Source organism: Myotis yumanensis, unplaced genomic scaffold, assembly GCF_028538775.1.
Source record: "Myotis yumanensis isolate MYYU_CA2020_CCGP unplaced genomic scaffold, mMyoYum1.0.hap1 SCAF_1, whole genome shotgun sequence".
In the NCBI taxonomy this organism is placed as follows: Eukaryota; Metazoa; Chordata; class Mammalia; order Chiroptera; family Vespertilionidae; genus Myotis; species Myotis yumanensis.
Genome location: NW_027223752.1, coordinates 169,544,583 through 169,557,977, shown reverse-complemented (window position 1 = coordinate 169,557,977; position 13,395 = coordinate 169,544,583). Strand labels below are relative to the sequence as shown.

At 42.8% G+C, this 13,395-nt stretch overlaps 1 protein-coding gene across 1 annotated transcript in view; it reads right to left on the bottom strand.

Annotated features, from left to right (window-relative positions):
• MANBA (mannosidase beta) overlaps positions 1–10,716 on the bottom strand; it is a 105,255-nt gene extending 94,539 nt beyond the window's left edge. The window contains exon 1 of the mRNA XM_070391995.1: positions 10,459–10,716. Within this exon, the coding sequence (XP_070248096.1) occupies positions 10,459–10,635 (177 nt within the window). The 5' untranslated portion in view covers positions 10,636–10,716. The remainder of the gene's footprint in view (positions 1–10,458) is intronic.
• Between the last annotated feature and the right edge of the window lie 2,679 nt (positions 10,717–13,395).

Sequence of the window (13,395 nt, the reverse complement as noted above, 5' to 3'; positions counted from 1 at the left end):
TTTTAGTATATGTGTATATTTATATATTTATAACATATTTTCTTCTATATTTAAGATTTTAAGCATACATCTTTATAACAAAATCTATGTGGTTACTAAAAATTATTTTAGATCCATATTTATAAATACATAGATACAGAAAGATGTTCACCATATATTTTGAATGACGAAGTTACTTACAAAACCATCTTAAAGATTTATTTCATTTTTATATTATTGGATTTCTTTGTATATACTTAGAAAAATCTGGAAAGATATACATAAAAAATTTTACAACCATTACCTCTGCTTTATAGTATGTTTTTTTTATTGGCTTTCTCCCTTCCTTATATTTTATATTTTTCTGCATCAGTTTTTGTACAATAACCATCAAACATTTATAATTATTTTTAAAGAATTTACAGAGAGAGAATAAGAAAATAATATCAGTATATGTGAATTTCATGCATGATAAAAATAATCTCTATATATAAAAGGCTAATATGCAAAGTGTCCCTCTGACCATCCAACCGGTCACTATGACACATATTGACCATGAGGGGTCAGATGCTCATGCAGTAACTGCCATGACTCTCATTGGCCATTTACAAAGAAATGGTACTGCGAACCTGGCGCCGATAAAGCAACACTCAGCTTCCCCCAAGTGGGACAAAGGCCCTGCCACCACCCCAGAGTGACAGCCCACCAAATTGCAGCGAATGCTGCCAAGACCCCATGGTGCAAAATACAGCCCACAGCCCAGCCCAGCCTGGGAACAGTGGCTGTGGGCACCAAGGTAATGACATCACGTAGCAACACCCAGCTTCGTCTCCCTAGCAGCTACCCTCCTTGGAATTTCTTCAGCCCAGGAACACAACTTGCTTTATAGCCAGGTGCAAACATTTTATGGTTTAAACAAATGTCTGTGAAACGTTTTCACATGCCTCATCTCATTTGATCCTCACAGAAGTCCTAGAGTAGGTAGATAGGAGACTTGGTGGAATCCTATTTTCTTTTTGTTATCCAGGAAACAGAGATTTAGAAAGTTTAGAACCTTGACCCCACTGAAAAGAAGTAAGAAATGGTGGAACTTGAAAATGACTTCAGGTTTTCTCACTGCACAGAATATAGTCAAACATTGCTGCAGTTAAATATTTTATCCTTTGTTCTCCCTGCGTGATCTACAATAATAATCTGCTTCATGTTGATATTTACTGCTGTGTTGCTGACAATTACCTGAAAGAGAAGTTGGGGTACTTCACTGGGCTGGAAAAAGTTTAGCTAAATCAGAAAGCAGGTCTAAATAAGCAAGTTTACTCTATATGTATAAAAGGCTAAGTTGACTAGCACATGCGTGATATAAATAAAGCTCTCTGTTGCCAATCGCACACGTGTTTCGATTTGTCATTGTAGATCATAAATTTGGTTGACACTTCTATTATAGAGAAAGGGCAAATAGTGATATTAAAATATTTCTTCTATTTAATTTCCTTTCAATGTGCCCGAATCTGTGCACTGGGCCACTAGTGTTTTATATTAGTAGACAAAAGAAACATTATTCAAATCGTAGAGTAAAAAAACTGACTGACCATTTTTAAAAAATTCCAATGGATCAAAATTTTAAATATAAGAAGGAATTCTTATCATTTGCAACAGCATGGATGGAACTGGGGAGCATTATGCTAAGTGAAATAAGCCAGTCAGAGAAAGATAAATACCACATGATCTCATTCATTTATGGAATACTAGAGGCCTGTTGCATGAAGATTCGTGCAATAGGCCTTCTTTCCCCTGGCTGCCAGCACCAGTTTTCCTCTGGCACCCGGGACCCAGACCTTCACTCTGGCCACTGCCTTCCATCTTTGCTCTGGACACAGTCTTCACTGCAGCTGGAGCCTTCAGTCTTTGCTCCTCATTCCGGCGGGAGTCTTCAGTCTCCAGCCAGAGCTGCTCCTGTAACTCCTTCTGCCTCCCACCCTCCCCTTCATAGCTTGATCGCTAGTTTGCCTGCAGACCTCACCGATGGGCTCCTGGGTTTCAGGGGGCCGCCTTGCCTACGGCCCGGCTTTCCGATCACAATCAGAATCACGGGCCGCAGGAAAGGTGGCTCCTGGGTCCCGGGGGGTTGCCTTGCCTGCGGCCTAGCTTTCCGGCGGCTCCTGGGGTCGCACACGGGGGCCTGAATGGCAACTCCCAGTGCCCTGCCCTGCCTGCAGTATGCAAATTAGCTGCCATCTTTGTTGGCAGTTAATTTGCAAATCACACTGATTAGCCAATGGAAGGCGTAGCAAAGGTACGGTCAATTACCATGTTTGTCTACTATTAGATAGGATCATGAACAACATAAACTGATGAACAAAAACAGATCCAGAGACAGAGAAGCAGCAATCAGACTGTCAAACCTCAGAGGGAAAGTAAGGGAGGGTGGGGGTAAGGGGGAGAGATCAACCAAAGGAATTGTATGCATGCATATAAGCCCAACCAATGGACACAGACACCAGGGGAGTGAGAGCATAAGTGAGGGGGGTTGAGGGTTAATGGGGGGTTGAGGACATATATGTAATACCTTAATCAATAAAGAAATTAAAGATTGAAAAAAAATTAAAAATAATAAAATAAAATAAAAATTTAAATATAGCCCTAGCCGGTTTGGCTCAGTGGATGGAGCATCAGCCTTCGGACTGAAGGGCCAGGTTTGATTTGGATCAAGGGCACATACTAGGTTGTGGGTTCGATCCCCAGTAGGGGGCGTACAGGAGGCAGCTGATCAATGATTCCTTCTCATCATTGAAGTTTCTATCTCTCTCTCTTCCTTCCTCTCTGAAATCAATAAAAATATATAAAATTAAAACTTTTTTAAATATAAGAAAGGAACTATAAAGATATTAAAAGGATAAAACATGTGTAAATATTTATTTAATTGGAAGAGAGTGGATTACTTTCTAAGCATAATCCCAAAGACAGAAACAATCATAAAAGAAAAAAACTTTGTAAGATTTCAATATGTAGAACTTTAAAAGTATGACAAAATAATCATTAACAAATGGGAAAGTTTTTTTTAAAATTAAATAACAAGAGTTCTAACAAATCTGTTTTAAAGATGAATAGCCAATAGAAAAATAGATGAAAACCCATAAATGAGTAACCCCAAATCACCAATAAACATATTAAAAATATAAAATATGTTTAACCCCACTAGAAAGTACATTGTTTTGTTTTGATTTTTTAAAATAATATCCAAATCTGCACCTAAAATAAGCATTCTGCTAAAATGATGATGAGAGTATAAAGCTAGTACAGCTTTTATGGAGAACAAACTTGGAAGTGCATATTAAAAGACTAAAAAAGTGCATACCTTTTGAATCAGCAATTCCACTTCTAAAAATTTGTCTAAGAAAACAAATGATGGCAAGTGTACACAATGGACTTTTTAAAAGAGCCATTAAACATGGTTTGTAGAAATATCTATACTGCATGTAAAACTGTCACAAAATATTTAGTATAAAAAGGTTGTTAAACTGAATATATAAATTCTTACGATAAATCTGTATACACCGAAAACTTCCAAATGGATGTAGTGTATTTTTAAATTTTATAGTAGTAGTATCTCTGGAAATCGGGTTTCCAAGTTCTCTTCTCCTTACTTTTCTATATTTTCTAATTTTGGCACACTGAAAGTCTTTTTTTTTTTTTTTTAATATATTTTTTATTGATTTTTTACAGAGAGGAAGGGAGAGGGATAGAGTTAGAAACATCGGTGAGAGAGAAACATCGATTAGCTGCCTCCTGCACACCCCCCAGTGGGGATGTGCTGCAACCAAGGTACATGCCCTTGACCAGAATCGAACCTGGGACCCTTCAGTCCATAGGCCAACGCTCTATCCACTGAGCCAAACTGGTTAGGGCTGAAAATCTTTTTTTTTTTTTTCTTTTTTTTTTTTAGAAAGGCTTTCCAAAGTTACACCACCAAGGAATTGCACGGAAAAGCTGAGAACATCCCTAAGAGTCCCCTAATCTATGCACTTATCATAAGGTTATTAATTAGGTTTTCTGCCTCACTATAATGTGGCCTCCCACAAAATAGAGCTGAGTCTCCCTTGTTTTTTTTAATGCCTCTTTTAGTGTATGGCATAATAGTAGGATGAATGAATGAATGATTACCTCTAGGAGAGGGCTAAGACGCCTAAGGTTTAGATTCTGTATAGGAAACACACAATCACTTACGAACACCCAAGGCTGGCCACAGAGCCTCTCAGTAAATACCAATCCATTCCATTTAACCAACTACTCAGACTGGCAAATCCTTAACTTTTCCTTGACTCCTCTTTCTCTCCCACCTCACATTCAATCTATCAACTAATCCAGCTGAACAAATCTTGTGTGTTCCATGTTTAAAATGTGTTCTCACAATCACTTCCCTGCTACCACCCTGGCCCAAGCCAGGAATTATCTCTTGCCCAGACAACTGTAATAATCCCCTACCTGGCCTCCATGCTTCCACTCTGATGCATTGTAGTCTTCACACAACAGTTAAAAATACCTTCTAAAAGGCAAATCTAATCATGCAAGTCCAAGCTCAAAACACCCAATAACTTGCCATCACCTGCAGATTAAAATCCAAAGTGTTCCCCATGGCTGACAAGTCCAGCATGATCTGCTTCCCCACCTCCTTTGAACTCATTCTCTCACCCTCTTGGCTCACAGGGCTCCTGCCACACTGGCCTGCTTACATATTCCTGGAACTTTCAAGCACCCTCCCTTCCCTATCCCTGTCTTTTTTTCTCTCTTTGCTGGGAATGCACTTCTTAAAACTGACCTCATCAAAAAGACCTCTGCTTTAAAAAGTCACTTTATCAAATGCCTCTCTTTAACGACTTTTTAAAAGTAGCAATCCTTCCCAATCGACCTTCACTTCCTCTTCCTTTATTTTCCTTCAGGGTATCACCTGTCATTATATTATATATTAATCTGTTTATTGTCTCTCTTCCACTAGAGATTTTCTATTGGGCAAAGGCTTTGTTTTCTTAAACATTCGCTATCAAGCACTTGGGAAAGTGCCTGCCACCTTGGAGGTATTGAATAAATACTTATGAGATAATTAGGTAAATGAATAAATGAATGAGTGTCTTCGGCAAGATGTGCTTCAAGTTCTCATGTAAACACAGTATCTGGGCCAGTGTCTGCTCTAAACTCTAGAATATCTCCTGAGGTCAACGCCAAAAAGGAATGTAATAAAGCAGGTGTTATAACATCACAGTATTTAACAATGACACTGATTTTGATGATTACTGTCAATTGGCTTGGAGTTCTCCAAGCCCCAGAAAGCTCCCCCATCTCTCATCCCACTACCATTTAAGACCCACATCCACCTTATTGAAACAAAGTTTTCCTAAGAATTTATGAACAGATTTAATAGGCACTGTAAGCTATTCCCACGAGGAAACTAGTTACTGAACACTGTTTCCTGATATGTGGCCCTGTAACACGGATCTGCTTTGCTAAAGTCACTAATGATTTCCCATTGGCTTCATTCCACCAGTGCAAAGAGGCAAGGAGAGGCCCTGCGATGCACACAGGCGTTCTCAAGCCTCAGGGTGCCAAAGTCAGCCGTGGTCTATGCCACAGATTGAGTAACTAAAAATAAAGTACGTAAGTTGGAGAATTATTTACTTAAAAAATAAACTGGACTGTAGACAGTGTCAAATACACTTCCTTTCTGACTTACATTCTTGAAAAAAAGCTAATGCAGAAAATAACCCTAGTTGACCATCTTGTCATTTAAGTAAAATTTGGATGATACTCCTGTCTGTGAACCACAGTGCTTCAAAAATACATGGTTTTTCAAAACACCAGCGTAAGAGCAGAATAGTACAGAACCCAGGCTATGGAGTCAGGCCAGCCTGGGTTAGAATTCCATTTCTGCCACTTTGTTGCTGTGTGATCTTGGATAAGTTCTCCTAACTGCTCCCGGCTAATGCAAAGACGCGTTCCATAGAGTTCTTATAAGGAATGAGACTATGCATGCAAACTACTTAGTAAGTACACCTTGCCCCGCCAGCCTGGTTCAGTGGTTGAGCATAGACCTATAAACCAGGAGGTCAGGGCTGGATTCCCAGTCAGGGCACATGCCTAAGTTGCTGGCTCCTTCCCCAGTGTAGGCGTGCAGGAAGCAGCTGATCAATGATTCTCTCATCATTGATGTTTCTAGCTCTCTCTCCCTCTCCCTTCTTCTCTGAAGTCAATAAAAATATATATATTTTTAAATGTGCATCTTGTCCCAGCCAAAGATAATCAATAGAATGGGAAAATGACCTGAGGCAGGTGGAACCATGAAGACAGCGGAAGGTGAGAGTCTGCAAACATCTGCACACACTGGCAATCAATCAGGAAAATGTCCTCCACACGTCTATAAATTAGAGCATCTAGAGAGACCAAGATGGCGGCATAGGTAAACACCTGAGATTGCTGCCACAAACAAACACTTCAAAAATACAACTAAAAGACAGAACGGACATCACCCAGAACCACAGGAAAGCTGGCTGAGGAGAGACTCTTCAACTAGAAGGAAAGAGAACAGCATACCGAAGCTCAGAGGAGGCGCAGTGTGGAAAATATAAAGGTACCGAGGTGTGCGCGCAAAGCGGGCTGGTGGCTGAGGGCGCGGTTGTCGTTTTCAATCGGGAGAGAGTCTCAGACTCTGAGCTCCAGATCCCGGCGAGTCTCTAGGGACTCAGACTCAAACGGGAGAAGCGGGATTGTCTGGCATCAGTTGAAATGTGAGGGCAGCTTTCTCTCCGAGGTTTGCAGCCTTTGCTGGGGTTCTGAGAAGCAGAGCCTCTGGGAACGGGACTGAGAGCAGCCATAACTGCTCCCTCCGCCCGCCCTGTTGAGCCCGCCCCACCCAAGCCCTGCGCAGAGCTATTTGCCGGATCACCTCAGGCAAAGGCTAGATTAGCACCTCTCCAGAGGACAGAAGTTTTCCCACAGCTGATTCTCACAGCCAGTCGGCCTGGTGGTCAAATCCCTCTAGTATTAACTACAACAATCAAAGCTCAACTAGAACAAGACTGAGCACAAAGACCACAAGGGGGTGCACCAAGAAAGCATAAAAAATGCGGAGACAAAAAAACATGACAGAAATGGAGGATATAGAGCTAAAAGATGAAATTTTGAGGGCTTGCAATAATGTGCTAGAAGCAGCCAATAAACTTGATGAGAGCCTCACAAAAACTAATGAGACCCTCGATGCTATGATAAAGAACCAACTAGAAATTAAGCATACACGGACTGAAATAAAGAATATTATACAGACACCCAATAGCAGACCAGAGGAGCGCAAGAATCAAGTCAAAGATTTGAAATGCGAAGAAGCAAAAAACACCCAACCGGAAAAGCAAAATGAAAAAAGAATCCGAAAATACGAAGATAGTGTAAGGAGCCTCTGGGACAGCTTCAAGCGTACAAATATCAGAATTATAGGGGTGCCAGAAGAGGAGAGACAGCAAAATATTGAAAACCTATTTGAAGAAATAATGGCAGAAAACTTCCCCCACCTGGTGAAAGAAATGGACTTACAGGTCCAAGAAGCGCAGAGAACCCCAAACAAAAGGAATCCAAAGAGGACCACACCAAGACACATCATAATTAAAAATGCCAAGAGCAAAAGACAAAGAGAGAATCTTAAAAGCAGCAAGAGAAAAAAAGTCAGTTACCTATAAGGGAGTACCCATAAGACTGTCAGCTGATTTCTCAACAGAAACTGCAGGCCAGAAGGGAATGGCAAGAAATATTCAAAGTGAGAAAAAACAAAGTAGGTGGGATCTCAATGCCAGATATCAAGCTGTATTACAAAGCCACTGTTCTCAAAACTGCCTGGTACTGGCACAAGAACAGACATATAGATCAGTGGAATAGAATAGAGAGTCCAGAAATTAGCCCGAACCAATATGCTCAATTAATTTTTGACAAAGGAGGCATGAACATACAATGGAGCCAAGATAGTCTCTTCAATAAATGGTGTTGGGAAAATTGGACAGATATATGCAAGAAAATGAAACTAGACCACCAACTTACACCATACACAAGAATAAACTCAAAATGGATAAAGGACTTAAATGTACGACAGGAAACCATAAAAATTCTAGAAGAATACAAAGGCAGCAAAATCTCAGACATATGCCAAAACAATTTCTTCACTGATACAGCTCCTAGGGCAGTTGAAACTAAAGAGAAACTGAACAAATGGGACTACATCAAAATAAAAAGCTTCTGCACAGCAAAAGAAACCACCAACAAAACAACAAGAAAACCCACCTCGTGGGAAAACATATTTGCCAACGTCATATCTGATAAGGGCTTAATCTCCAAAATTTATAGGGAACTCATACAACTTAACAAAAAGAAGATAAACAATCCAATCAAAAAATGGGCCAAGGATCTAAATAGACACCTTTCAAAAGAGGACATTCAGAAAGCCAAGAGACATATGAAAACATGCTCAAAGTCACTAATCATCCGAGAGATGCAAATCAAAACAACAATGAGGTACCATCTCACACCTGTCAGAATGGCCATCATCAACAAATCAACAAACGACAAGTGCTGGAGAGGATGTGGAGAAAAAGGAACACTTGTGCACTGCTGGTGGGAATGCAGACTGGTGCAGCCACTATGGAAGGCAGTATGGAGGTTCCTCAAAAAATTGGAAATGGAACTCCCATTTGACCCTGTGATCCCACTTCTAGGAATATATCCCAAGAAACCAGAAACACCAATCAGAAAGGATATATGCACCCCGATGTTCATAGCAGCACAATTCACCATAGCTAAGATCTGGAAACAGCCTAAGTGCCCATCAGTAGATGAATGGATTAGAAAGCTGTGGTACATCTACACGATGGAATACTATGCTGCTGTAAAAAAGAAGGAATTCTTACCATTTGCAACAGCATGGATGGAACTGGAGAGCATTATGCTAAGTGAAATAAGCCAGTCAATGAAGGAAAAATACCACATGATCTCACTCATTCATGGATAATAAAGACCATTACAAACTTTTGAACAATAATAGATACAGAGGCAGAGCTGCCTCAAACTGATTGTCAAACTGCAGTGGGAAGGCCAGGGAGGGTTGGGGGGGAGGAGAGAGGGGATTAAGAGATCAACTGAAGGACTGGTATGCATCCATATAACCATAACTAATGGACATAAGACACTGGGGGGTAAGGGAGGGCAGGGGTCTGTCAAGGGCGGGGGGAAAAAAGGACACTTATGTAATACACTTTGTAATACTTTTAGCGAAAAAAAAAAAAAAAAGAAATATTCAAAGTGATGAATACCATGAACCTACAACCAAGATTACTTTATCCAGCAAAGCTATCATTCAGAATTGAAGGTCAGATAAAGAGCTTCACAGATAAGGAAAAGCTAAAGGAGTTCATCACCACTAAACCAGTATTATACGAAATGCTGAAAGGTATCCTTTAAGAAGAGGAAGAAGAAAAAGGTAAAGATACAAATTGTGAACAACAAACATGCATCTATCAACAAGTGAATCTAAGAATCAAGTGAATAAATAATCTGATGTACAGAATGAACTGGTGATTATAATGAATCAGGGACATAGAAAGGGAATGGACTGACTATTCTTGGGGGGGAAAGGGGAATGGGAGATGTGGGAAGAGACTGGACAAAAATCGTGCACCTATGGATGAGGACAGTGGGTGGGGAGTGAGGGCGGAGGGTGGGGTGGGAACTGGGAGGAGGGGAGTTATGGGGCGAAAAAAAGAGGAACAAATGTAATCTGAACAATAAAGATTTAATAAAAAAAAATTAGAGCATCTATTAAACACACGCACATCGCATGCCTTGAAAAGAAAGAGCAACTTTCTTCAAATCCCCATCAGCTTTAAAAGTTATGCAGCCTTCACACCTGCACTGACCATCCCTAACCTTACACTTGCAGGTCTGTCTCCTCAACCCATGTGCTGCAAAATCCTAAATCTGACTCCCTGAGGCCTAACCGCGAAAATGAAACCCTGAGACACGTTACTAAACATAGTTAGCATTTACTTAGCAAAACACAATAGTCCCCTGCAGCATCCAGGTAGCTGAAACAGTAATCCCCGCCTTAGGCTTTATGGGTGACAGCACGTCCTTTCCATCCACGCTTCAGTGGAGAACTGAGGCGGTAAGTGCACCACAAGTAGCAAGGCCCGTGCCCTAAGGAAACTTCCGCTTTCCAGTTACTGAGGACGGGGCGCGGGTCAGCCTCCATCCAGCCGGGGCCCCAGCGGTGCGCTTCTTCAACAGCACATACGCTGCCTTGGCAGTGCCCCCCAAAGACCACAAGCTGCGTAGGGGAAGTCTGTGCCCAACAGAGGAGAAGAGCCTGGGGCAGGGGGCTCCCAGGCGGGTCCCGGGCCTCCCACCACGAAGGGAAGGCGGGCGCGGGCTCGCGGGGGCGGCCACTCACGGTACCTGGATGAGGTTGCGCTGGAGCAAGGCGGTGTGCACGCAGCCGGGGACCTCCCCGGGCAGCTCCAGAGAGCCGTTCCCGTTGCGGATCCTCCAACTTCCCCGCAAGCTAAGGCTGCGCGCGGCGGCCGTGGGGTCCGCACCGCACAGCGCGAGCAGCAGGAGCAGGCAGGGCCGCATGCTGGGACCCGGAGGGAGGTGTCGGTGCCCGCGCTGCGGGAGGCCACGGAAGCCAAGGCGAGCGAGCTGGGAGCCCAGGCGCCAGCCCTTCCAGCCGCGGCCCCGCCCCGCCCGCAGGTCAGCTGAGCTGCAGGGACGCGGAGTGGGCGCGGGTGCGGAACGCCAGCCCCTTGGCTCAGCTCGGGCTCCTGGCGCTGAGCTCGGCGCCCGCCTCAGTGCTCATGCCTGCTGCTCCGGTATCAGAACGGGAGACGCAGCCGTGCGCGGTGATCGGTGCACACAGGCCCTGGGGGCAAAGTGGCGCACAGTCCGGGGGAGCTCTGGGACTGCGGAGACCACAGCTAGAGAGGCTTCTCTCTGCTTCAGGGAAGCGAAACACCGAGACACCCCACCACTTTCGTTCCCCCAACTTCCTCATGCCCCCACCACTCTGCTAGGTCCGCCTGGAGGCGGTGACGCCCACCCCCTGCAGCTCCCCGGTGGCCTCGAAGTACCCCGCCCTTGAAGGAGTAAGCAATTACTAAAGGTACCTCATTCGTGGGGTTGTTTTCAGGGCTGAGAAATCCGTGTACAGCCCGCAGCATGGGGCCGGGTCCAGAGAACGACCGGCCCGTTCGCTAGTCATCTTAGTGGACTAAGACCTTCTGTTTCGTGAAGCCCCGCAGAGGAGGCTCCTAGGGCCCTGAAACCTTCCCTACACGCGCAGGCAAGTTTAAAATCTTCTGCCGCGATCTGTGGGACTCGGCAATCCACAAACTATCTAATACCTCTGTTTCCTGAACTGAAAAAAAATGTAGACAGTACTTTTTCAGGTTGTTAGAAGCATCAAATGAGTTAAATAGATGGTTGGCCTGCCCGGCTGGCTGGCTGGGTGGTTGAGTGTTGACCTATGAACCAGGAGGTCAGGGTTGGATTCCAGGTCAGGGCACCTGCAGGGCTTGCGGGCTCCATCCCCAGTGTGGGGTGTGCGGGAGGCAGCCGATCAATGACTCTCTCATCACTGGTGTTTCTCTCGCTTTCTCTCTCCCTTTCCCTTCCTCTCTGAAATCAATAAAAATATATTTTTAAAAAAATAAATAAGTAGATGGTCATCCCGAACAATGCGAGGGTACCGAAAAAATAACACAGTAGTCACGTGGCCTCTCGACTCCCATTTTGCAATAAAATGTTACTCTGATCCTAGGAAGCTGACACAGAGAATTTCGCATTGCATAAAATAGACTGGCTTATTCTTGTGTTGACGTTATCTGCCTTATTTCCTTATTTAGGAGAAAGTCTTTGAAGAGAAGTTCTTCCCTCACCAAATCCAAATTGTTTTGCTTTATAATGGCCCTGCAAGTGTGTGAATCTGTAGACACAGGACGATATTTTACCTTTTAAGAACCAGTATTTTTCATAAAGCTAGCATTTTGGAGTTAGGGACAAGCCTTTGAGGTAAAGGGTCCAAACAAGTCGGGTGATTTGTCTGTTATATACGGTAGTGGCAGATAGGACCAAAACACTCCTCTCCTGGCTCTTGGTCTCCTTGCAGTTGAACATGTTAATATTTAAGGGGAAAGTTTCTGGCTGATTCAAAGGCTTCCTCACTCCAGAAGCATTCTTACTTTTGATAGCAACAAAACTCTAATTCAAATAATATACCATAATGCATGGAAATAGATAGCCAGCCCTGGTCTGTTCAAACTGATAACATGACTATGGCTGCAAGAATGGCAAAGGAATTTTTTTGTAAATCCCAGAGATCCAATTAAGCAAAGTCAAAGGAAAGGTCATGCCAGCAAATGTGTTTCGATATATTCTGTTATTCTATTAAGAAATATTTTAGCCGAAACTGGTTTGGCTCAGTGGATAGAGAGTTGGCCTTCGGACTGAAGGGTCCCAGGTTCAATTCCGGTCAAGGGCATGTACCTGGGTTGCGGGCACATCCCCAGTAGGAGATGTGTAGGAGGCAGCTGATCGATGTTTCTCTCTCATCGATGTTTCTAGCTCTCTATCTCTCTCCCTTCCTCTCTGTAAAAAATCAATAAAATATATTAAAAAAAAAAAAAGAAAGAAAGAAATATTTTAGCCCAGCCGGTGTTGCTCAGTAGTTGAGCATCGACCTATGAGCCAGGAGGTCACAGTTCGATTCCAGGTCAGGGCACATGCCCAGGTTTCAGGCTCAATCTGTAGTAGTGGGCGTGTAGGAGGCAGTCCATCACTGATCCTCTCATCATTGATGTTTCTCTCTCTCTCCCTTCCTCTCTGAAATCAGTAAAAAATATATTTTTTAAAGAAATATTTTAAAGAATGAAACATCATTCCTCCTTTCATTCCAGGACACAAACATGACACCATTTGGATTATGTCACTTTGAAAACAGAGCTTAAAGCAAATGCAAAGCCCTAAAAAGTATTCTGTCTAAAATTGGCATTGGCACAGGTGATATGATGAAGTTTCATTTTGTTATAGGATAATTTTTGTTCACAATTTCTAGGAAGAATAAATCTTATTTTGAAATACTTATAAAATTTATCAACTTATGTAATTTAAAGGCACAATATCAAATATAATTTTTAAAAAGTTACCTGTTTCTTTAGCTTTATACTGTATAAATGGATCCCATTTTGATCATCTCTTTTGATACTCCCCAGAATTCAGATCAATTAGATCAAGTGATAGTTCCCTGGTTTAAAGAGACAAAGAAAGCCTAACAGAGGTTAAATGACGTGCAGGGTCAATGTTCTGCTGCAGGAGGCCAATAGGGGCTTTTGGTCCATC